Source organism: Triturus cristatus, chromosome 8, assembly GCF_964204655.1.
Source record: "Triturus cristatus chromosome 8, aTriCri1.1, whole genome shotgun sequence".
In the NCBI taxonomy this organism is placed as follows: domain Eukaryota; kingdom Metazoa; phylum Chordata; class Amphibia; order Caudata; family Salamandridae; genus Triturus; species Triturus cristatus.
This window is the reverse complement of record NC_140591.1, coordinates 345703047-345728591: the sequence shown is the minus strand read 5'-3', so window position 1 is coordinate 345728591 and position 25545 is coordinate 345703047. Positions and strand designations below refer to the sequence as shown.

The 25545-nt window shown below is 46.7% G+C and overlaps 1 protein-coding gene across 1 annotated transcript in view; it reads right to left on the bottom strand.

The window, feature by feature from the left end:
• Nucleotides 1-25545, bottom strand: part of B3GLCT (beta 3-glucosyltransferase) — a 974893-nt gene that overhangs the window by 828162 nt on the left and 121186 nt on the right. The window contains exon 4 of the mRNA XM_085621666.1: nucleotides 16424-16533. Within this exon, the coding sequence (XP_085477792.1) occupies nucleotides 16424-16533 (110 nt within the window). The remainder of the gene's footprint in view (nucleotides 1-16423; nucleotides 16534-25545) is intronic.

The following is a 25545-nucleotide window of genomic DNA, read 5'->3' as shown; positions in this document are numbered from 1 at the left end:
TATTTAAAAAAATGTGTCTTCTCGATTCCAAACTCAACCTGGATATCACTAAACTGAAGAATTCCGTCTGGCCGTATTAGATCCCCAACTGTCCGGACACCCCGCCTCGCCCACTCTGCCATAATCATGTCTGAAAAAATTCCGGGACGCACAGGATTTTATACAACTGGGTGTAGCAGTTTATTCTCCCTATGCCAGTCTTCTTTTTAAGTACAGTCCAAATTTTAAAAGCTGCCATTAAAGTTTTAAATCTTGTTTTCTTATAATAGCTGGGCTCATTCATTTTCATAAAGCAGTTTGACGTATCGTCGCCTAACAGTAGCTTATACACATCTGGTAGCCCTGCTTCATCCCGGGGATCCATTATGCACCCGCCCATTAGGTTGCTCATATATTGGAGGGCCGCAGCCCAATAATAAGCTTTAAAGTCAGGAATAGCAAAGCCTCAACTTTCCCTAGGCAGTGACATAAGCCTAAACGCCCTCCTAGTTTTGCCATGTGCCCATATAAACCTGTTCACTATACTCTCAAGTACCACAAACCAGTGTTTTTCGAATTCTAAAGGTATTGCCCGAAACAAATAAAGTATTTTGTACAAGAACATCATTTTTACCACGTTACAGCGGCACACCAGAGACATATGTAGATTATTAAATCTATCAGAATCTGATTTGGCCTTCCTGAATACTGGCTCAATATTTATTGCCACTAACTTCCCCAGCTCAGACGTTATATCAATGCCCAGATAAACAGCTGATTCTGTCCCCCGAGCATCATCCAAATCAACCTTCCCATTCTTAACTATCTGCGTCTTTTGCCTATTTAGGGCATATCCAGCAAACCTCACAAAATCAAGAGCTAGCTTCTCAACAGCAACAAGCGCAGTTGAGGGACTAGAGGTAATGATGGCTACATCGTCCGCATATGCCAAAACTTTGCCAAACCCTTGGGTGATAATGGGCTCAATTCCATTATTAGCCTCAAGCAATCATATGAGGGGATCAATATATATATAGCGAAAAACAAGGGGAGAGCAGGGGCAGCCCTGCCTTGTACCACGTTTAATAAAAAATGGTGCGGTATATCCCCTATTTAATCTTAACCAGGCCATTGGTGCTCTATAGAGGGTCCTAATGGCTTTAATGAATCCCTCTCCAATGCCAAACCATCTCAGAGCTTCCCAGAGGTAGTCCCAGGAGACCCTATCAAATGCTTTCTCTGCATCCAAAAAGCATCACCGCCATAGGGTCCCCTGAGACCTCTGTTGCATCGAACAGGGTTATTACCCGCTGAATATGTTGCTTGTGCCCCTCACCGCAATGAACCCATGCTGGCAGGGGTGAATTGTTTTCCCGATAATATAATTTAATTGGGTCGCCATGGCTTTAGAATTTTTTTTAACATCACTGTTCATCAGTGTTATTGGCCTATAAGACTCAGGTTCCCTCGGTGCCTTGCCCTTTTTTAAAAAAAAAACTATAATATCTGCTCCAGCCCGGCATACGATCCACCAGATCGTATGCAATCACTTCCCAAAGGGTTTTATAAAACTCTAGTGGAATCTGGTCTGGTCCGGCAGCTTTCCCAGAGGGGAGGTTTCTCATTGCATTATAAATCTCATCCTGGGTCAGTACAATCTCAAGGGATTTGCTATCTGCAGTATCCATACATTGTAATGGAATTCTGCTTAAATATTCTTGAATTGAATTTTGCTCCCCCTGGGATACATAACTATATAAACGCTGATAAAATTATCGAAAAACTTCCCGTATACCTGATGGGTCAGCAATTACTTTCCCACTATCATCTGCTATTTCAAGTATTTCCCCTGCCATGCTCTTTTGTCTCAATCTGACAGCAAAAGTGTGCCCCACCCTTTCACTAAACTCGTAACAATGCGCTTTTTTAGCCAAAAATCTTTCAGCAGCCTTGGCAGTTGTTTGATCTCCTAATTCTGCTTTAGCTAAGGCCAACCGGAGCAGTATATCATCAGTTGGATTGCCCCTATTTATAGCAGTTGCCAGCTCCTCCTCAATCCCAATCAAAGTCTTACATACTGCTTCCTCTCGCTGAGCCTCCATCTTCTGTCGGCGCATGCTATAGCTCAGAGTCTCACCTCTGACCACCGCTTTAAATCTGTCCCAAACTACCCCGACGCTCGCACTGTCCCTATTAAAATCCCAGAATTCCTTAATCCAATCTTTCATATGGAGTATATATTCTTTCTCTTATAACAACCCCCTTTCAAACGTCCAGGCCCGTTTGGGCCTCATGCCCCCTGTAAAGCCAACCGTAAGAACTAACAGGTTATGATCTGATAGTATCCGGGGGTATTTCTCTATCCTAGCCCTTGCCAACAAACTGTGTGGGGAAAAAAAGTAGTCCAATCTAAAAAGAGCCTTATAGGGGGGCCGAATAAAACATGCTGCCGGAATCTTCGGATTTTAAATAGGCCCAAATATCAGTTAGTCCATTTTTCCTTACTAAATTTGTAAGAGCCTTATAGGCCTTCCTTATACGGCCAGAATACCCACCTCCTACATTACCCCACAGCCCATCCAGCCCGTTGATATTAAAATCCCTACACATTATTACTGGAGTAGGCCATGTTGCTAACTGAGTATTCAAACACCTCAGGATCATCCCCAGTGGACCCATATACTGAGCAGACTGTAAATGTTTCGCCTCCCAATAAGCATTCTACCATTGCTCAGCGGCCCCACTTATCAGCCATCTTCCTTTTGATTACAATGTCCCTTCTCCGAGTGAGGATGGCGACCCCACTCGTTCGAGCATTGACCAAAAGTTCATATCCTAGCTGTTCCAATAGATTACCTCTGGCGCCCTCTATGTGGGTCTCTTGGATGCATAAGATATCTATACGCATTGATTTAAGTAAGATTGCAGCCTGTTGCCTTTTACCCTGATCATTTAGCCCGCAAACATTTATTGAGTCAATTCGTAGATTCATTTGTCCAAGCATGTTTCCTTCTAACCAGCAACCCAAATACTTCTTTAATTCATCCAGATGAAATCTATCAGAGCTCATTTTTCTCCTTCTTAGAAAACCAAATACCACAAATTCCCTCATGTTCTGTGCTGTGTAATACTGTGCTGTGCATTTACCCATCCCACCCCCTACTTTGGAACCAGCCCACCCCGCACATCCCTTACAGGCAGATAGGTCAGACATGACCTGTGTATGACAGTTGAGCTCACATCTCGATTCGCCCCTGTTTCTCCCCCCCCCCCCTCATAGTACACCACCAAATCCCACACCAAATAACTTCCTAGACATAGACTTAGACAAATGTGACAAAGATAAGTGATTAGACCAACCTATATCAAACTCTCAGTTAAGCAACTACCCAGAGCCCCACCGCAGTAAAAAGATTCAGATTCAAAGTCAACAGTCAGTCAGTCAGCAGTCTGGCCCCTCGCGGCATTCCACCTTCTGCACTTTTCTCTTTAGCGTCCTTTAATTCTATCATGTACTCCTGTGCCTTAATTTCTGAGAAGAACATCCGCACCCTCTCATTTAAGATGACCTTGAACCGAGCAGGGAATAACATAAATGCCTCACAGCCCATCCCCTGAAAGGGTGTTATCAGCTGCCGTAATCTCCATCTCCGCTCGACTGTAGCATGGCAAAAATCAGGTTGGGCAAAGAAAGTATGCCCCTCATAAGTCCATTTAGAATCAGGCCTAGCTCTATCAATTATGGCGTGTCTGAGGAGAAAATTCCTAATGTATATTAAAATTGCTCTTGGTCGTTCCCCTTGCCTAGCAGCTGTAGCTTTCTTCTGGAACATTGGAAAGCGGTGCGCCCGCTGCACCTCCATGTCCCAATTCCATTGGGCAAGATCCGGAAAGGCGCCCTTTAACAGGGAGACAACAAAGGACAATATATTTTCGGCAAGACCTAATAACCGTACATTGTTTCTGCGTTGCCTATTTTCAAAGTCTTCAAGCTTCCAGCACATATCCAATTTCCTGCGTTTCCTTGAAGACCTGTAACTTGCCAACATCCTCTACCAGAACAGCCGTTCTTTCCTCCATATCGGTGACCCTTACTGCCATCTCAGAGCACAGCTTATTAACCTTGTGCATAGAACACTGCAGTTTTTTAGTAGCTTGCAGTGACCTCCGGCTCTCCAGTCAAGCCTCCCCCTGCATTTGTTTAAGAGTGGAATATATTAAATCTAGTGTAGGTGGAGCAGAGGATTCAGTGCCATCGGATCTTACTTGGGCGGCAGCCTGCAGGTCACTTTCATACGACATACTGATGGCGGAATAGTCCAATTCAAGTTTACGGGCAGTTACCAAATCAGACTTAAACGGACTAGTTTTAGACTTTGACCGTTGTCTCAAAGCCGAAGCCCTACTGCGAGGCACTTTTTGCGTGGTGGAGGATCCCCCAGTGTCTGTCTCGTCAGAGGTGTTAAACTCACTAAGTGAAGGGGAATTGGAATTGAGTGAATAAAACGTATTCCCCTCTGGGGACCCCGGGGCAGTTTCAGACCATAATGGCATTAAAGTTTGGCTTACTGCATAATCCTGAGGTATGATCAGATGTGAGGTATCACCTACAGTAGAGGGGCAATGATTGCCTACTTTATCCGTTTCCACAGTTTCCACAGCTTCCTCAATGACAGCTGGAGCACCTGTCATACTAGACCCGGGAATCCGATCACCACTTACCTCAAGACTTTTGCCCCCACTCACAATCTCCCCCCGGGTCTCCCAACATCTCTGGGGATATCAGCAGTGATGGCAACTGTGATCCCCCTCAGTATGTTGTAACTCAGTTTGAGAGTCTTGTTCCTGTTCCTGACTGGGTTGCTCCAGTCCGAGTTTCATACCTGTCTCATCAGCCGAGTTTGTCTCCACTGCAGCGGTGTCTCTGCGGCCCAAGGCTCCGGCCCCCTTCTGAATAATAATGTCTTGATTCCCGCCACCAGTAGAAGCCGAGGTTGCCAAAAAAGCCTCCACAACAGTGGGCTGCCACAGAGAGCTCTCCGCGGCGGCCGCAGCGCGGTGCTGAGTCCCTCCAGCAACACCAGTGGTGCTAGCGTCCCTCCGCTTACTCCCGCTTTTGTCAGTTTTCTTCCTGGGTGCTCCACGCCGAGCTTGAGTTGAACCCCGCATGGGGGCTGCAGCCATGGCAGGAACACTCAGAGCCTCCAGCTGGAGGTCCTTAGCTGTTTCTTTCACTGCTTTCGTTGATTTGGGCGCCATAATATGCCCACAGCCCTGGCTGCACTTATGGCAGTTCTGGATCGCCCCGGCTTGCCGCAGGTATTGATTTAGCAAGTGGAAGGTAAGGGGACTCCTCAAACAGCAATAACCAAATAGCTTAACCAATAAACTTTCTAGGTAAGCATATGGTGGCATAACTCTCCATTTAGCAGTACACCCTTAGAAACCTCGGGAGAGAGTGAAGCAGCAGCGACTCTCACTGAGGTCAGTCAGCGGCCATCTTGCCCTTTTTGTAATTCTACAGTTCCCCGATAGCACAGAAAACAGGTGCACACACCTGCCTCACCCCCAGGACACTGTATGTAATGTGGCTCCAGGCTGTTAAGGAAAGATAAGGTGAGAGCTGGACACATGCCACCTACCCCAGTAGTAAGTGCAAGCACATAATTTAAAGTACTGTGTCTTTTAATGACGTGTAAGAATGCTGTCCCAAATGCCACTGTGACAACATCTCTTAGCCTGCTAAGAACATAGTTCACAGCAACAAAGCACCCAAAATCCGTGCTTAAATTTGAAAGGCGGGTTTATAGGCATCATATAGCAAACAAAACAGTCCGTGCTAGCGTTAATCAGCTTTCTTAAAAGATTGCAAATGCTTACTTATTCAAATAGGCTGAGTATCCGTGAATAACCTTTTAATATTTAGCAGAAGGGACCACTGAAAAATGCAAAATACACTTTTCTTTTTTCATTTTTCGGACAAACACATACAAAGAAATCAGCTAAACAAGGAGACCTTATTTTAGTCCCTCAGAAAATATAATAAACTACCTTACGTACAAGAAATCAAAAAAGCATTTTTCTAGATCAATTGTCAACCACACAAAAAGCAGAAAATGACTCTTCGAAGCACAGCATGCTTCTGTAATAAGGTCAGTGCAATTTACAGCAAATCACTATTGGGGCAACTTTTTGATTTCTTCACATACCAGGATAACCTCGTACTAAGATTGAAAATAGGTCACAAATCAAATTGTAGAACTCTGATTGGACCACTAGAAGAGATGTGCTGCAAATCGACATTACGATTACAAAGATAAAAAAGTTCACCAAAAAACTTCTGCAACTGAAAATTTTTTAAAGTTATCACTCCATGAAGGAAAAATGCACATTGCCATCCTTCACCAATAAATTGTAGTGACATAACATAAGTGGAGGCCGAGGTATATGCTGTTTATGCAAAAATATTAGGTCCTTGACAACCACTCTGTATGAATTTCTACCCCTGGATAATATTTACAAGCAGTGTGCCACTGTGTCCTTGGCCACCCCATCATGATAATGAAAATTTCTGGCTGCCTGAGTTACTGAGATCTTGCTGAGTTTGCGCTCCCATCCTCCCCCATCTAGATGCTACCTGGAAGCCCGAGCAATATAGGAGATAATGCATTAAGAGGTAATTCTGGGTGAGGGCAGGACAACGAGACACTCGCAACATGCTGATGTCAAGGGGTTACTGAGTCAAGAAACACCAGACCGCCCCCAAGGTTTCCTCGCTTCTTTTCTTCCTTTACAGAGGGATTTGTCTGAACTGATTGTTGACCACGTTTGGTAAGGTTCTTTGTCTTGGGAAACAAATGGGTTGTGAGCCGAGGGTTGCCCAGTTGGCGCCATTTTATGCTCTGTCCCGTGACAGATGCTTCGGATTTAAGAAGTATAGGGAAGATGAAATTGGGATTATGTTGCTTTCACCTTCGTTCTCAGTTGCCACGTTTCTCTCCCTTAGGCAAGACAGATGTCCTTGCCCTAGCCTTGTGGTCCATCGCAGCCCCTTAAGGCTTGATCTTTTGTTTGACGGCTGATTACATGTTAGAGGCTGGGGATCAACAAGTCCAAATAATAATCTGGATGTGAACGATCTACTGGATAAAGTCGAGCTTGGGTGGTACTCAAAGCAGCTAAAAGGCTTCAAACAGATATCCTGTAAAATAATCAATCTAGTGCGTAATAAGAGCCTGTGCCAGGTGAGAATGGATTTACTCAGGTGGTTCACTGGGGGTAAGTGAGAGGCTCCAGAGGGCCGGCTATCTTTTTTTTAAAAAGGCTCCACTCACAGTGGTGTGAGACTGGTTTGATAGATGGGGCAGGTATGTGGCAGCAACAGGTCTGGTATGGGGCGAACCGCTGACACTGGTCAATATACATGCACACCCCACACCCTCCCCCAGACTAGACTGTTTAGGAGGTGGTCATGCGGCTTATAGGTGAACTTCAGGTGGGCCACTTAGTCCTTAGTCTTGAGAAGGGATTGGAATGGAGTTATAGATTGGCCTTGAGATAGACTTAGGGGCGTTGCTAGACCGGTGAAAGATTCAATAATAGCTAGCTTTAAAAAGGGTTTGGGTATGGCTGATGTGTGGCATATGTTTAAAAGGCAAGAGAGAGGCTTTACCTTTTACTCTGGGTCCAACAGCAAACTGTCGCGTTTTGAATATTGAAAGGCGGGTTTATAGGCATCATATAGCAAACAAAACAGTCCGTGCTAGCGTTAATAAGCTTTCTTAAAAAATTACAAATGCTTACTTATTCAAATAGGCTGAGTATCCGTGAATAACCATTTAACATTTAGCAGAAGGGACCACTGAAAAATGCAAAATACACTTTTCTTTTTTCACTTTTCGGACAAACACATAAAAAGAAATCAGCCAAACAAGGAGACCTTATTTTAGTCCCTCAGAAAATATAATAAACTACCTTACGTACAAGAAATCAAAAAAGCATTTTTCTAGATCAATTGTCAACCACACAAAAAGCAGAAAATGACTCTTCGAAGCACAGCATGCTTCTGTAATAAGGTCAGTGCAATTTACAGCAAATCACTATTGGGGCACCTTTTTGATTTCTTCACATACCAGGATAACCTCGTACTAAGATTGAAAATAGGTCACAAATCAAATTGTAGAACTCTGATTGGACCACTAGAAGAGATGTGCTGCAAATCGACATTACGATTACAAAGATAAAAAAGTTCACCAAAAAACTTCTGCAACTGAAAAGTTTTTAAAGTTATCACTCCATGAAGGAAAAATGCACATTGCCATCCTTCACCAATAAATTGTAGTGACATAACATAAGTGGAGGCCGAGGTATATGCTGTTTATGCAAAAATATTTGGTCCTTGACAACCACTCTGTATGAATTTCTACCCCTGGATAATATTTACAAGCAGTGTGCCACTGTGTCCTTGGCCACCCCATCATGATAATGAAAATTTCTGGCTGCCTGAGTTACTGAGATCTTGCTGAGTTTGCGCTCCCATCCTCCCCCATCTAGATGCTACCTGGAAGCCCGAGCAATATAGGAGATAATGCATTAAGAGGTAATTCTGGGTGAGGGCAGGACAACGAGACACTCGCAACATGCCGATGTCAAGGGGTTACTGAGTCAAGAAACACCAGACCGCCCCCAAGGTTTCCTCGCTTCTTTTCTTCCTTTACAGAGGGATTTGTCTGAACTGATTGTTGACCACGTTTGGTAAGGTTCTTTGTCTTGGGAAACAAATGGGTTGTGAGCCGAGGGTTGCCCAGTTGGCGCCATTTTATGCTCTGTCCCGTGACAGATGCTTCGGATTTAAGAAGTATAGGGAAGATGAAATTGGGATTATGTTGCTTTCACCTTCGTTCTCAGTTGCCACGTTTCTCTCCCTTAGGCAAGACAGATGTCCTTGCCCTAGCCTTGTGGTCCATCGCAGCCCCTTAAGGCTTGATCTTTTGTTTGACGGCTGATTACATGTTAGAGGCTGGGGATCAACAAGTCCAAATAATAATCTGGATGTGAACGATCTACTGGATAAAGTCGAGCGTGGGTGGTACTCAAAGCAGCTAAAAGGCTTCAAACAGATATCCTGTAAAATAATCTATCTAGTGCCTAATAAGAGCCTGTGCCAGGTGAGAATGGATTTACTCAGGTGGTTCACTGGGGGTAAGTGAGAGGCTCCAGAGGGCCGGCTATCTTTTTTTTAAAAAAAGGCTCCACTCACAGTGGTGTGAGACTGGTTTGATAGATGGGGCAGGTATGTGGCAGCAACAGGTCTGGTATGGGGCGAACCGCTGACACTGGTCAATATACATGCACACCCCACACCCTCCCCCAGACTAGACTGTTTAGGAGGTGGTCATGCGGCTTATAGGTGAACTTCAGGTGGGCCACTTAGTCCTTAGTCTTGAGAAGGGATTGGAATGGAGTTATAGATTGGCCTTGAGATAGACTTAGGGGCGTTGCTAGACCGGTGAAAGAGATTCATTAATAGCTAGCTTTAAAAAGGGTTTGGGTATGGCTGATGTGTGGCATATGTTTAAAAGGCAAGAGAGGGGCTTTACCTTTTACTCTGGGTCCAACAGCAAACTGTCGCGTTTTGAATATTTTCTGCTACCGCAGATGGACAATTCACAGGGATACAAATACTTGCTTGAGTTCACTGTATCTCTCTCTGGTTGCACTCTGTTTTGCCTTGAATAGGAGCCAGCTGGCAATAAGATGGAAAATGAGCACTTGATCCCTTCGAATAAAGAATCACATGCACATATAGGAGACACAATTGATACATACTTTGCCCACAATCAGGACTCGTTGATCCCCCCCCCCAGTGTCTTCTGGGAAGCCTTAAAGAACCACTCTAAGGGGAGAGATTACTGGCTTCCCAACAGGCAACAAAATACAAACAGCAATTGGTGACCAATTTAGAAACCCACAGACTTGAGTTGAAATCGCAGTATCTTATCGCCCCTAGACCAGAGATTCGTAGAGGTATACTTCATTTCCAAATGTTGTTACAACATCTCATGACAGACAAGGCTTGGAAAATAAGGACGGCCTCACAAAGCCGCATCAATGGGTAGACAAGGAGAGTGTGATGCTTCATCTTCTTTGCCAAGATATAAAGCATTATGCACCAATCACACAAATATCTGGACCAGAAAGTCTCAAGATTACAGCGGCAGCTCCATGCTTTGCAAATTACCATACTGCCCTCTATTCACAGAGAGGGGAGACACCTTCTGTGGTGTTAGAGGGAATTGTCTCAGATTTACCCCTAAAGAGACTGGCAGAGGGAGAAATGTTATCCTTGGAAGATGAGATTACTGCTGCTAAACTCTCTGTGGCTCTGGGCCGACTACAAATCGGGAAAGTTGCCAGATCCTAATGGATATCTGGAAGACTTCTTCCAATTATTTGCCAACATGCTGATGGACTTATTTGAGGTCTTGTGCGAGGGGAAGGAAGCAAACACATTGCCTTCTGACCTCCAGGCAGCTAAAATAGTGGGTATTCCAAAACCAGTAAACCTTTGTCTATCACCCCATTTCTCTCCAAAATACAGAGTTCAAGATACTAGCAAAGGCCCAGATGGACCTATTGGCCAAGATGATCCCCTTGCTAGTCCACCGAGATCAAGCAGAGTTCATTGCAGGTTGAGCCACAAGACCTAATATACGCCAGATGTGCCACCCATTGCCTCTGTCAGATAGATTGACAAGACCCGCAGCGGTGCTGCTGGCCAACATTGAGAAAGCTGCAGATTCAAACTGTTCGCACTTTTCCGGCCACTTATCTTTAAGTCAAATTACATTGCCTATGCGTGACTTCTTTATATCGACTTACCAGCTAGAGTTCAAATCAAACAGAAGGTATGAGACCTTTTCCGCATTCAGAGGAGCACAAAGCAGTGCTGCCTGCTGTTGCCACTCCTTTTTGCGATTGCTACTGAGCCAATGGCAGACTGGCCCTGGATAGAGGCAGAAGTCCATGAATTTGAGTGGGATGCTGGAGTTTCAGGCAGGGTAGCCTTCTAAGCGGACAACGTCCTGATCTTCCTTACCAACCCTGAGTGGTCAGGCACTCGCATCCTCCAGATATTTTGAATCTTTGTGGAAATGACTGGCTTGTAAATAAACAGAGCCAAATCATCTGTAACCCCAGTGAACACAGATCTGTGCTGGGCACGCTAGCCAATGAAGAGAATAAGGTCACTTTCCGAGTACCAGTGACCGGTAATACCCGTACATGGTAGGTTCCTGTCACCTGTTTCATTGAGAACATACATGCGATTCACTCAGAGTCACAATAACCAGTATCGCCTTTGTAACTCAGCATTGGCATATTTATCATACTTATAGAAAAAAGAAAAAATCCATTAAACTCATAAAACTGCAATCTTATATGTTGAAGCTGTACTCAAGAGTACAGTTGAGTTTGTTGCTATTGTTTGGTTACATTTTCTACAGCATGTATCCTGATGGGTCAATCTATTCCAACCTGTCCCGTAGTACTCCAAAGCAGGACACTGTAGCGATTGGAGATTATCTGAAGTTGTTGCACCTGCCACACACTGGCGTGGAAGAGGCAGAGAACTGGGCGAGGACACTACCCCCCAGGAAATGAGAGCGGCCATTAAGCATATGGCTTGCAATAGAACTCTGGGAACGGGCAGGATTACAAGCCGAGTTCTTTTCCACATGCTCAGAACTAGCGCCACAGTTGACTACATTGTACACAGCGGCTAGCACCGTGGGGACTCTACCCAATAGCACCAAGGAAGCACTCATCCCAGGTCCTGAAACTGGGGAAATCGTCACAGGACCGCATGCATACATGTCAATGTTAAATATTGATTATAAAATATTGAGTAAGATCCTGGCGGCCAGACTTTTGCTCCTCATGCCTAAACTGATCCACCCGACCAGGTGGGTTTAATCCCTGGACGGAACACAGCCACAAACATCAGGCAGCACCTAGATATACTAGACACTGATGAACATGATAGAGCCACAGCAGCTGTGTTCGTAATGGATATAGAGAAGGCATTCAACAGTCTTGAATAGCACTTTCTCTACGAGGTGTTGAGAAACATAGGCTTTCTGACGTGGACGAAACCTCTATATACGAACCTAATGGCCAGAGTGCACACAGGGAAGACTATCTCTTTGAATCAGAAGGTGGAGCGGGGAACGCAGGAAGTATGTACCCTGTCTCTCCTGCTCTTTGCGCCGGCTGTGGAGCCTTTGGCCAGCTGCATGCGAATGGGACGTGACTACCGGGGAATCAGCGTACGGGGCTCGCGCCACCACATCGCCTTATACGTGGATGATCTCCCAATATTTCTCCGGGATACAGGAGAGGATATGCAGGGAGTGAGGGGTATGTGGGACCGATTTGGCCTGCTATAGGGATTGAGGGTAAATTGGCAAAAGTCCTGACTCTTCCCTGCGACACCAAACAGGGTCCCTCCAAGCGAACTAGAACACCTCAAATGGGAATCCAGCTCTCTGGCATACCTAGGGGTAATGATATATCATGATACTGCCGACCTCTTGGAGGGCAACATGGGTGGAGCGATCTGCTACCTCCTTTCCTTCATGACGAATTGGAAGATGCTGCGGCCGTCATTAGCGGGTCTGGTGACCCTCCTGAAAATGGTGGCGCTACCGCGTCTACTATACTTCATTGGCATGCTTCCAGTATGGATCCCTCGAGCGCTGTTCTGAGAACTAGATTCCCTGATCATATCATTTATTTGGGGGATGGGCCGCAGACGGGTAGCACTGGCCACAGTCCAACACTTCACAGTGACTGGGGGACTGGTAGTCCCCGACTTTGAAGCGTACTATGTTGTGGCGCAGCTCAAATGGCTGATCCAAAGGCTAGCATCCAAAAAGAACCCAGACAATGTCCCGGACTCATTCACACCGGCGTCGTCTGACCTTGCAAAGGTACTATTGCGAATGAGACAACAGTCTGCCGGGGACACTGGAGAGTTCAGAGTCATTATTCAATGCTGGGCTAGATACATGCAAAAAACATGCAGTAGGATGTTGTACTCTTCCGACCTACCCCTCGCTATGTTACAACATTTTCCACACGGCGGATGCTGGGCGGGACTCAATGTCTGGGCTGCAGCGGGGGTGACTACAGAGGGGTATCTCTTCCAAGATTCTGAGTTACTCCTGTTTTAAGAGTGCTGTGCAGAATTTGATTTGCCCCAAGGTCATTTTCTTCTGCACAGGGCCCTCACCTCGGCTTTCAGAAAACACAGGGGTACTAAGTCAACAGAGCTGTGGGTTCTGAGCCGTTGTTGCTATGTGGCCATATCAGAAGGTACTATTAAAACGGTTGTGTGCCTTTTTAAAGCAATACGGAATGATCCCCAACGACCAATTGAGCTTCTGCAAATGCAATGGGAGGAGGATCTGGAGACTCCAATCCCCGAGACGGATTGGGATACCATAGTTGAAAGAATGCCAAAGATTTTGTGAAATGCTCGCTTTAAATTAATTAATTACTATGTCCTGACCTTACCCTGGTGAGAATTTTAAGGTATTTCCAGACGGAGGAGGCAGCTTGCCCACAATGTGGGGAAAGGGAAGCGCATATCTTTAACATATTCTGAGAGTGCCCCAACCTGAGCGCCTTTAGGGAGGAGGTCACGACTATAGTCAAAGCCATCCTCAACAAGGAGATTCCTTGCACCCCGGGTCGCTGCCTACTGTCAAAACTACAGTCACAGGGAAATTCCAAGATCTTGCATATGTCCTGCCTAAACGAGAAACTACCATAATTGGAAGTCAACGGGTGGTCCTAGATTAGCAATATGGGGTAGCAATATGGGGGAGGGAAATGGAAAAATGGGCGGGCTGTGAAGGAAGAATACTTCTAAAGGAGGCCCGATGTGACATAGACACACTGGGCACAGCCAGGGCCTGGGGAATGCTAGTCAATCAGCTGATAGCACTGAACTCAAACGCCACCATGGCTTCGCCCACACGACCTCCATGTCCAGAGCAAGGGTGGAGCGTGCTAGACCCCAGCCACACCCCAGACAGACCCTCTCAGACCACACCCACAGTCTCCCATACCTATAAACCTACACATAATAGCACACAGCGACCTCTAGAACACACAAACACATCACATACACTGACAACTTTGAAGTGAGACGCCGACTCAATGGGTGAGAGTCCGGGGACAGTTGTGAATGTTTGTAATGTTGAAGGAAGTGGGGGAAGGTAATGAAGATAACAATGATTTAACTGATTGCATGCATGTACCATTGTGATGAGTATGCAAAACCCCAATAAAATCTGTTGAAAAAAAATATGTATATCCTGAGGGGTCAATGTTGGTTGTTTTATCTGGGAATTCATAGGCGACCTCTGGCGATTTTCTAAAGTACTGCAGCATGGTACAGCAACTGCCCTTAGGTACAAAGGGGAAGTGTTCTTAGTTTTATTTCAGGATAGCAATGGGACCTCTAGTAGTGGCACAGGGTTCTGTAAAGTGGTGAAGCAATGTACGCAAGCAGTTGGGTACCTAAATGAAAAGAAGTCAGTCTTTCTCCATACTGAAGCTCTGCATCTCCTCACGAGTCATCACTTGTGTTTCGATGGCTCATACTTTCAACAAAAATAATATGTAACAGAGAGGTGACAGCAAATGGACCAAAGTGCCAAGGAAGAAGTTCAATGCAATCTGCTCTATTCTGCCCTGTTCATAAAGTCTGGTTTCCTACGTGCTGTTAGTTTTAAGTGGAGATTCCACGGGGGCCTTCTAATAATGGAACATGGTCATTCAGTTTGCAAGGGTTTGTGTCTGACTCGAAGGACAAAATACGCAACTACTTAACACATGGAATATCTAGTTTTGCTGACAAGCTTTTCAATTAAAAAAAATTGCAAGTGGTGTAACAATTTCCCTCCAAGTGCAGATTGGGAAAATTGCCATTCACTATCAGAAAACCTTACTGATACTGTTATGTCCCTGAATTAAGAGTGGCATCAACATGAATGGCTCTTTCTATATACAAATCTTCTAAGCAAATAGATAAAGATCTATACAACGTCAACACGTATTAAGGTGCCTTCTTCCAGAACATAGAGTAGTTGCACTCAAGGCCGGGTTAACGACTATCACCATCATAACCCAGCATTAACCTATTTAATTGAAATGAAACATCAGTCAGGAGACTTGTAAATGTCAATGTGCCAATTTATGTATTGATCTGTATGTTCAAAAGCATAGTTGGGCTTTTGTCATTGTTACAACTGTGATCTTTGCAGAGCTGCGGGAGAGGTGGGTAGAGGTAGACAGGCATCAAGAAATGGGAAACTGGAAAATAAGAGCATTAGAAGCGTTCTCTTTGTCATGGGCGAATTCAGATGTCAGCAACACAAACTAACATAGGCAAAGCCAACGGGTCTGGCTTTAATATGCTAACCCATGCCAAGGACATTTGTGTGTGCCTGGGTCTACCAGTGTTAGCACATTCACACCATGCTTTGCCAATGAGTGATCTGGTTTGCTTCCCTTTGTAGTGTTAATTCCCCATCGGCTATGCATAAGGTGACAAGGCAGTTACTTCTAGTCACCAGGTGACCTCAGCGCTTGAACACATGCAGAGAGAGTCTAGTCTCTACCCCTCATCGTCCTTCAGGTGTAGATGTGTTTCTGTTTAATGTGAGTTAGTGGCGACGCAACTGTTATGGGCTCCTGTATTTGACAAATACACTTTAATTTAAATATATTCCGTATATTTTCATTGATGTGATAACAGTAAGAGAGGGGAGGATGCAGCCACGAACATCTGAAGCAAAGAAACCGATAGAAAAGAGGAAGCCAGGGTGGAACACCTCAGCCCGGGGACCATGCACACACATGTTGTCGGTATATATTGAAAGAAACACAGAGCACTGCACCTTCTAACAACTCCGGCTGTAAAAATCTGACTGGGTTAAGCAAATAGATTGCCTCGGTATCGATAAGGCAGCAGCGATGATGGCTTGCAGATTGGGAAATTGGAAAACGGAAACATCGTGAGGATGGCATGCATGGCATTGGTGCAGTCACATTCTGGATTTCACCTACCAGATTTATGGCATTTTAGGCACAGCTGGAAAATCTACTGATTTCGGATTTAGTGTTTTAATCACAAACGCCCATCAAACCGGTCTGTTAAAATACAGGTGAAGCCCATGAATTACATGTACTGTAGCTCAGAGGTGACAGGTTTTTTTCTGTGCCCACAGCACAAGTACATGATTCTGTTTATGCAAGACATGTCTAAGTTTAACACTTCTGTGAATTCTCATGATTATAGTTTTGCACTCATCACTTCATTATGGAATCATATTACACACAACACACATACTACAGGCATTATATCTGCACAAACCTCGCTAAGATCTGCTGCCTGTGTCAGAAGCCTGTGCTTCAGTTCTTCTGCCTTGCTTGCGTGATAGGAATTACTTTGACTCTGGATGACAAATACGATCTCAGCCACTTCTGTAATGAGAAAGAGAAAATAAAACATTTAGGAAAATAATGTAAAATATCGGCATTCTGGCACGCTTGAGAAGGAAAAGGCACTTTTGACTAGGGCGTTACTTATTGTAGGAGTCTCTTTAAATGACAAGAAATTATAAATATATCGGTAAAATGAACTGAAATAATTTACAGCGACTTAGGGCTTTCAAGATAGATTTGCTAAAAAGTAAATGATAAACTAGGCACTGCTGTGATGTCAAAGTTCCCGCGAAATCAACTGTGCTACAAGCGGCGTGTGCAGTAGTTCTTTACTTCCAAACCACATATAATTTTCATTTTCCATCTCAGTGTTCAAAAATGCCGAAATGAGTACCAGATAAACGTACACAAGCCACCCCCAAGTGACTCTATAATACAGAAGGAAATCAGTTCACCTGAAATCTAACTCTGTGCTGATGTATACCTTTTTGGAAAGTTTTCTGCAGGTTTGTCAAACAAGTACAACATCAGGACACGCATATGAACATTAATTCTAAAACACCTCCCAAAAAAGCAGCATTGGCTCTAATTTGGCCACATAGGTGTTCGTATCATATGTGTGAGAATGGAAGCACTCAACCCACTAAGGGTACTACTGCTCAAAGACCATGAACCAAAGGAAGAGAACTCATGCGAAGGGGAGTGCTTATGGAGTCCAATGGTAGGGAGTGCTTAGGGAGTCCAATGGCTGTTCATTAAAAAAAAAAAAAAATTCAATTTAATGCAAAGTCCTGCCAAATAAGTTTCACACATAAGAGGCCATCAACGAGAAGGCCTCGCATGGATGGGATGTTGCACTCTACATGATATTTGCAGGTCCCACTGGGGATGCAGATACACAGCGCCTTTTCTTTTCTGGAATATGCTTTCCAGGAAGAATCACTAGAAACTATTTAAAAAATCCTGATGAAGTCTCACGTCAGGACGAAACGCTTTGGCTGGGCTGCTGTTTAATGTTATAAAAAAATTTGGTTTGAAAAACATATCATGGCTCCTGCGTCATATTGGATTTATAAGACCTCTTATGTGTGAAAACAATTTGGAAGGACTTTGCACTAAATTGAATTTTTTGAATGAACAACCGCTGGACTCCCCAAGCACTCCCTTCTTGCATGATTTAATTCTAAAATACCAACACAACACACTAACACATCAACTCATGTTAAAATGTAAGGCACCATGTGGGACTAGACCGCTGGAAAGTTGTTCCCAGCATCTACTTCGAAACCTCAATAATTTTATAGGCACCCTCACCAGCAGTTGCGCAGTGGATATAATGGGTCTGGAAGACTTGAGGTAAATCTGTCTGGAAGGTGCATTTGTGCTTCCCAGGATATCCCTACATAACATATGTTTGATAGTAGGCTATGTCTATGAACCTAACGTTTCCAAGATCCTCTTCCTGTCCTGCCTTTCGAGATCATTAACAGAATTCACATGCTCATGGGCTGAAACCCCAGTCCAGCCCCTTACCCCAGGCCTAACGCACACAATGCAGATGACAGGGTGGTATCTGGTATACGTTGGCGCCACTATGAATTAGAGGAGAAATTCAGACAATTATTAGCAATCCAACAGAGACGGAATGGGGCACAGTCAAAGAATCACAATCTATACAATGGCAATGGTCATCTGGGGACTCGCCCACAAAAAATCTCACACACTTTTCCAAAAGTCTACAAAAACCTTTGCAGACTTCTAATCCTTATCACAACCAACAGATGAAGAACTAGACATGATCAGTGGGAAAATCGTCAAAGAATAAATACCAGTGGCCACTTCGGCCATCCCTGTGGAGGGTGGCTTTCCTGGAAAGTTTTAGGAAATGGTAAGGGACCAATAACAGACATTTTGAATGAGGCCTTCAGAGAGCCCGACCTCACAACGACTATCTTCCCTGTCGAACAAAGGGTTGATCACCATCATACCTAAGCATGGCAGAGTTTCCCTCCATTTGTCTAGTAATAGACCTTTCTCACTGATCAACGTTGATATTGAAATTGTAGTGAAAATCCAAGCTAATAGGCTCGGGAGGATTACTGTGCACCTCATACATCAGATTCAAGTGGGATATGTCCCAGGTTGATCTTCACACAATCATCTGAGAACCCTTTGCCAGCATCTTTAGTCAACCAAGGATTACAAAGAAGGCACAAATACTCTTTCCCTGGATGTCAAAAATTATTCAAACTGGGTTAACTGAGGCTACTTGTTGCCAACCCTGGAGAGGGGTGCCAAGAACAGAATTTCATATCGAAAGGTATAGTGGTTGTATAAAGGCACTTCTGCAGTGGTGAGCTTTGGTGGTTTCTTTCGTTGCACCTTTGAAGTGGCTAGGGGGATGCATCTGGGGGCCCATTACTGCTAATACAGTTTTTACAAACACTGGAGCCATTGGCAATGGCCATATAACATGACAGTATAAAAGGGGTTCCGTACAGAATCCGGAGATTTCAAAATATGATCATACATGGATGGCATTCTCATGAGGCTCACTAACTTAAGGGCGTCAGTTCCTGTTAGAACCGGCGGTCTCTAGTTGGCAGAGGTATGCACTTCTGACAAATAGGGACCAACCAACTCTAGTCAGGGAAAGGGGATTACACACTCAGATAACCCCTGCTCACCCCCTTGGTAGCTTGGCAGAGCAGTCAGGCCTATCTCAGAGGCAGTGTGTTAAGCATTTATGACCACATACAGTAATAAAGTGAATACACTACAAATGGACACGACAAAGAAGTTATTATAAAAATAGTATTTTTATATAAGGCTTAGCACAAGACCAAATAACGACAAAAATATACCACAGTCTTAATAAATACTCTTTGGAAGGAAAATTAATAGTTCAAGTAAGGTTTCTTCTTGGCGAATAGTTCCTTAGCAACAAAATTAAGTATTCTCCTGCAACACAGTTCTTTGGCAACAATGTGACCCCCACAGGAGTCACACGACGTCGAATCTACAGGATTCCCAAGGTTCGGCGTCGACCGCGAGGAGCGCTACGTCGAGCCTGGAGTTGCAACAGACCCCACAAGTACAGTACCTTGAGAAATGAAGAAAACGATGATCCACGGCGTCGAGATGTCGGCGTCGAGGTCGGCGTCGATTGTGCCTCGGAGTCGGGTCGATCTGCAGCGGCGTCGGGAGATGTCGGGCCGGAGCAGCGCTCACGGTGTCGAGAAGGGCGTCGAGTCGATGCGATCATCAGCGGCGTCGAGACGGGGTCGCTTGGAGGTGGAGCCGATACTCACTCCTCACTGGCGTCGATACCGGCGTCAGGACGGGGTCACTTGGAGCCGGGGCAGATACCCACTGCTCACTGGCGTTGCTGCTGGCGTCGATCGGGCCCGGCGGCCGGCGTCGAAGGCTCGGGACACTGGAGCCGTTACTCACGATGTCGAGCTGGATTCGGCGGCGTCGGCGGCGTCGAGACTGCAGATTTTCCCTTGTGTACTGGAAACAACACTTTCCAGCAATTCAGAAGTTCAGTAGATGATGAAGTCCTTTGGCCCTGTGACTTCAACAGGAGACTGGCACTCTTCCAGCCCTTGGAGATTTCCTAGCAAGCGTTTAGAGAGTACACACCAAGTTCCTCTCTCCTTGTTCCTTGGCAAAAATAAAGAAGCAGCTTTCAGGTTCCTCCACAGCAAAACAGCACTCTGGCAGAAAGGGGAGGCAAGTCCTTAGATCAGCAGGCTTCTTGTCCTTGGTACAGGTTTCCTTGTCAGAAGTGATCTGAGTTCTTGGTTCAGGGGTCCTTCTCTTATACCCCTTTTCTCCTTTGTTCCCTTTGTCCAAGCAGGGAAATTCCCCCCATCTCAGGTTTGTTGTGGGTGTTGCCAGGCAGAGGCACCTGGCCTATTCACTGAGCAGGGCAGAGTCCTCAGCCGCCCAGCAGGAGGCGGAGCCAGTATTGTCACTGGCAGGAGCAGGGCTATCAGTCGCCCAGCAGGAGGTGGAGCCAGCATTGTGTCAGGCAGGGCAGGCTACTCTTCCCTCACTCTATGTGTAAATGCCTCATTCACCCCACACTGACTCATTCAGACCTCTGGAGCCACCCAGCCCCTGACACAAACACCAAACCAGCAGAGACCGGTGGATAGTTGGACAAGAAAATAGCCACTTTCTAAAAGGGCTATTTTCAAACATAGAATTTAAAAACAATCCATCCTAAAGAGTGTGTTATTAAATTCTGAGTTCAGGGATACTAAACTCGACCTGCTACCATGCTCCCTGAGTCAGATAGATTATAATGGAGTTAATAATCCGTCTGCCCATTCTGGCCTATGGGAGGCAGGTAGCCTTTCAATAGTGAAAATGAAAATGGCTGTAATTCACTATTAGGTCATGCCACACACATCAGGGCATGACCTACCTTTTACCAACAATGCACCCTGCCCTAGGGCCTACCATAGAGGTGTCTGACATGTGGCAAAGTGAAGGTTTAGAGACTGGCAAGTAGGTTTCCTTGCCAAGTCGACATGGCAGTCAGGGACTGCACGCAGGCCCTGCGGTGGCAGGCCTGAGACACATTTTACACGCTGCTTCTGTGGGTGGCACAACCAGTGCTGCAAGCCCACCAGCAGCAGTTAACTTACACGCCCTTGGCACACGCAGTGCACTAGACTAGGGTCTGAACAGTAAGTCAACCAAGCCAATCATGGTAACACCAATCAATGTAACAATTTAACATAGGGAGCACTTGCACTGTGGCACTGATCAGCAGTGGCACAGTGCCCAAAGCAATAATCCAGCAAAAACATCGTAAACAGAGGAGGCAAACAGAAAAAAATGGAGGAGAGACTCATGCCAATGATGCCAGGTCTAACACGTGTCCCCTCCAGCTGAAATGTGGGGAGAACTACCCTTCACCCAGGGAGTTCTCATCACTAAGGCGGAAAAATCTGGACAGACCATCAGCATGGCGTGATCTGTACCAGGGCGGTGTTACACCGTAAAGTCCATCCCCTGTAGGGAAATGGACCACCTCAACAGCTTTGGGTTCTCACCCCTCATCTGCATTAACCATCTGAGGGGCCTGTGGTCTGTCTGAACCCGGAAGTGAGTCCCAAACAGGTAGGGTCTTAGCTTCTTCAGCGCCCAGACCACAGCAAATGCCTCATGCTCTATCGCACTCCACCTTTGTTCCCTGGGAAGTAACCTCCGGCTGATGAAGGCTACAGGTAAGTCTCGGCCCTCCTCATTCATCTGTGCTAGAACAGCCCCCACACCATGCTCTGAAGCGTCTGTCTGGACAATGAATTCTTTTGAAAAGTCGGGTGCCTGGAGGACCGGTGCTGTACACATTGCAGTTTTCAGGGTGTCAAAGGCGTTCTGACAGGCGTCAGTCCAGATCACAAGTCTCGGCTGCTTCCTGGAAGTCAGCGAGGTCAAGGGGTGCACAATGTTGCCATACCCCTTGACAAACCTCCTGTAGTAACCTGTGAGACCCAAGAAGGCTTTCACCTGAGTCTGGGTTTTGGGCGGTTCCCAAGCCAGGATGGTATCTATCTTGGGTTGCAGGGGGGCCACCTTGCCGCTCCCTACTTGGTGCCCCAAGTACACCACTGAACCCTGCCCAATCTGGCACTTACTAGCCTTGATTGTGAGGCCTGCTCTGCGCAGGGCCAACAACACTTCCTGGAGGTGGCGCAAGTGTTCCTCCCAGCTGGCGCTGAACACTGCTATATCGTCCAGGTAGGCGGCGCTGAAATCTTCCAGCCCGGCCAATACCTGGTTAACCAACCTCTGGAATGTGGCAGGGGCATTCTTCATCCCAAAGGGCATCACACGGAACTGGTAGTGCCCATCTGGTGTGGAGAATGCAGACCTCTCTTTTGCCCCATCAGTCAAGGCGATCTGCCAGTACCCAGACGTTAGATCAAACGTACTAAGGTACCGGGCAGCCCCCAACCGATCGATGAGCTCATCAGCTCTGGGGATGGGGTGCGCGTCAGTCTTGGTGACTGAATTGAGTCCTCGGTAATCCACACAGAACCGAAGTTCTGGTGAAGCACCAGGCGCTGCAGCCTTTGGGACCAAGACCACTGGGCTGGCCCAAGGACTGCTAGAGGACTCAACCACCCCTAAGGCAAACATCTTGGAGACCTCCTCCTTGATATATGCTCTGACCTTTTCAGTCACCCTGTAGGCCTTGTGCCTCACAGGAGTGCTGTCCCCAGTGTCCACATCATGGACACACCACTGAGTGACACCAGGGATTAAGGAAAACAGATCAGGGAATTGTACCAACAGATGGCGACAATCTTGCTGCTGCTCAGGGGTCAGTGTGTCAGAGAGGACAACACCATCCACTGACCCATCTTTCTCTTTTGCACACAGGAGGTCAGGAAGAGGCTCACTCTCCTCCTCCATCCCAGCATCTGTGGCAAGAAGCATGCCCACTTCGGACCTTTCTAAGTGGGGCTTTAACCGGTTGACATGCAGGACCCTTAAGGGGTTCCTGGGAGATTTCAAGTTCACCAAGTAGGTGACATCGCTCTTCTTCTCCACAACCTCAAATGGTCCAGTCCACCTGTCCTTGAGCGCACAAGGTTCCACAGGGGCCATGACCCAAACTTTCTGACCAGGTTGAAGCTCAACCAGAGTGGCATTCTGATCGTACCACCGCTTCATCTCTTCCTGGCTGGCCTCCAGATTTGCCTGAGCAAGATCTCTGAAGCGCCGAGTCTGGTTCCTAAAGGCCAGCATGTAACTATATACATCCTGGGGAGGTTTCCTGGGAGATTGCTCCCAGCCTTCCTTAACCAGACTCAAAGGTCCTCTTACCGGGTGACCATACAAAAGCTCAAATGGGCTGAACCCTAGAGACTTCTGTGGCACCTCACGGTAAGCAAACAGCAGGCATGGCAAGAGGACGTCCCATTTACGCCTCATTGGTTCTTCAAGACCCATGATCATGCCTTTTAGGGTCCGGTTGAATCTCTCAACCAGCCCATTACCTTGAGGGTGGTAAGGAGTGGTAAACTTGTAGGTTACCCCACACTCCTTCCACAGAGACTTCATATAATTCGAAATGAAGTTGGTGCCCCGGTCTGACACCACCTCTCTGGGGAACCCCATGCGGGAGAAAACACCCATCAGTGCCCGTCCCACCAAGGGGGCCGTCACTGTGCGGAGAGGGATGGCTTCCGGGTACCGGGTGGCATGGTCCACCAAGACCAGGATAAACCTGTTGCCCATGGCTGTCTTGGGGTCCAGTGGCCCCACAATGTCAATTCCCACTCGCTCAAAGGGGGTACTGACGACGGGAAAGGGTTGGAGGGGAGACTTCTGCTTCCGCCCACTTTTCCCACTTGCCTGGCAAGTTTGACAGGTCCTACAATGGATATCTGAATCCCTTCTCATCTGGGGCCAATAAAAATGGGTGACAAGCCTGTCATAGGTCTTGTCCTGCCCCAGATGTCCAGCTAACGGAACGTCATGAGCCAACCCCAGTAGGAAGGCTCTGAAGCGCTGGGGTACCACCAGCACACGGGCTTACCCAGGCTCAGCAGCCTTAGGCTCGCTATACAGGAGGTCGTTCTCCCAGTAGATCCAATGTGATCCTGACTGATCACCTGTCGTTTGGGCTGAGGCCTGCTGCCTCATACCCACAAGAGAAGGGCACACTTTCTGTTCAGCACAAAATTCCTCCCTGGAGGGACCACCATCCTGCTGCCAATGGGTCAGCTCGGGCAGGTCTCCCAGTTCGGCCACTTGTTCTCCTGTCGGTTCCAGGGAATCCCCCTCAGGGTCTGCTCCCTCCTGGACCGCGGGAACGATGGGGGACGGTTTCCCGCGCCCCCTGCCTCTTCTCTTCACGGTTGGGACCTGGGCCATACTTTCAGGCTCCAGGGCCCCATCAACACCCTTACTAACTGACATGGACCGGGTGGTCGCACACACCCACTCAGGCAGACCCAACATTTCCAGATGCGCTTTTCTCTCCACCTTAGCCCAAGGGGAGTCCTACAAATCATTGCCCAGGAGACAATCAACAGGCATGGCGGGCCTCACAGCAACTTGAAGAGTACCTGAGACCCCCCCCCCACTCAAAAGGAACTTGAGCTACCTCACACTGACTCTGCGAGTTGTCAGCAGCTACAACGGGGTAGAATGCATGAGGGACCACGTGCTCTCTGGACACCAAGTGACACTTGACAGCTGTCACACTTGCTCCGGTGTCTCTGAGAGCTTCCACCCTATGGCCATTAATGGTCACCCACTGCCTATATTTCTTAGTGTTACTAGGCAGAGGGGTTGGAGGGACCATTTCAACGTCTCCTAAAAAGACCAGGGACATCTCTGCGGGGCCCCACCCACCGGGGGCACCCATCTCATTCCCTCCCAGGGCTACACTCGCTACCTGACGAGGGGGTGCACGCGGCGGTGCATTCGAATCCTTCATGGGACACTGGGGATCATAATAACGGTGTCCCACCTGCTTACAGACATAGCAGGTCATGGGGCCCCTGTGAACAGGTTTACCTGTCGGGGCCTCTGGCTTCTTTACAGGGGGAGGCTGGGAACCCTTCCCTTGGTTCCCTTGGGGATTACTTTGGGGCCCTTTCTGGAACTCCCTCTGTTTACCCTTGTCCCCCCCACTCTTCTGCTGGGGACCCTGCCCACCTTTGGCTGAGTCTCCCACTGGACCCTTGTGGACCCTGGTACTGACCCAGCGGTCCGCCTCCTCAGCAAGTTTTCTAGGGTTAGATATCTTGCTATCAACAAGGTGCTGGCGTAGCTCTAGAAAACAGTTATTAGACAAGTGCTCCCAAGCAAACAAATCATAAAGAGCATCATAACTATCAACCTTGCTACCCTTTATCCAACCATCCATCGCTCTGCAAAAAAAAGACACATATTCAACCCACGTAGTACCAGGCAACTTCTTACATTCTCTAAAGGTTTGTCTGTACTTTTCTGGAGTTAAGCCATACCTCAACATTAAAGCATTTTTCATATGAGTATAAGACGCCCTTTCCTCTT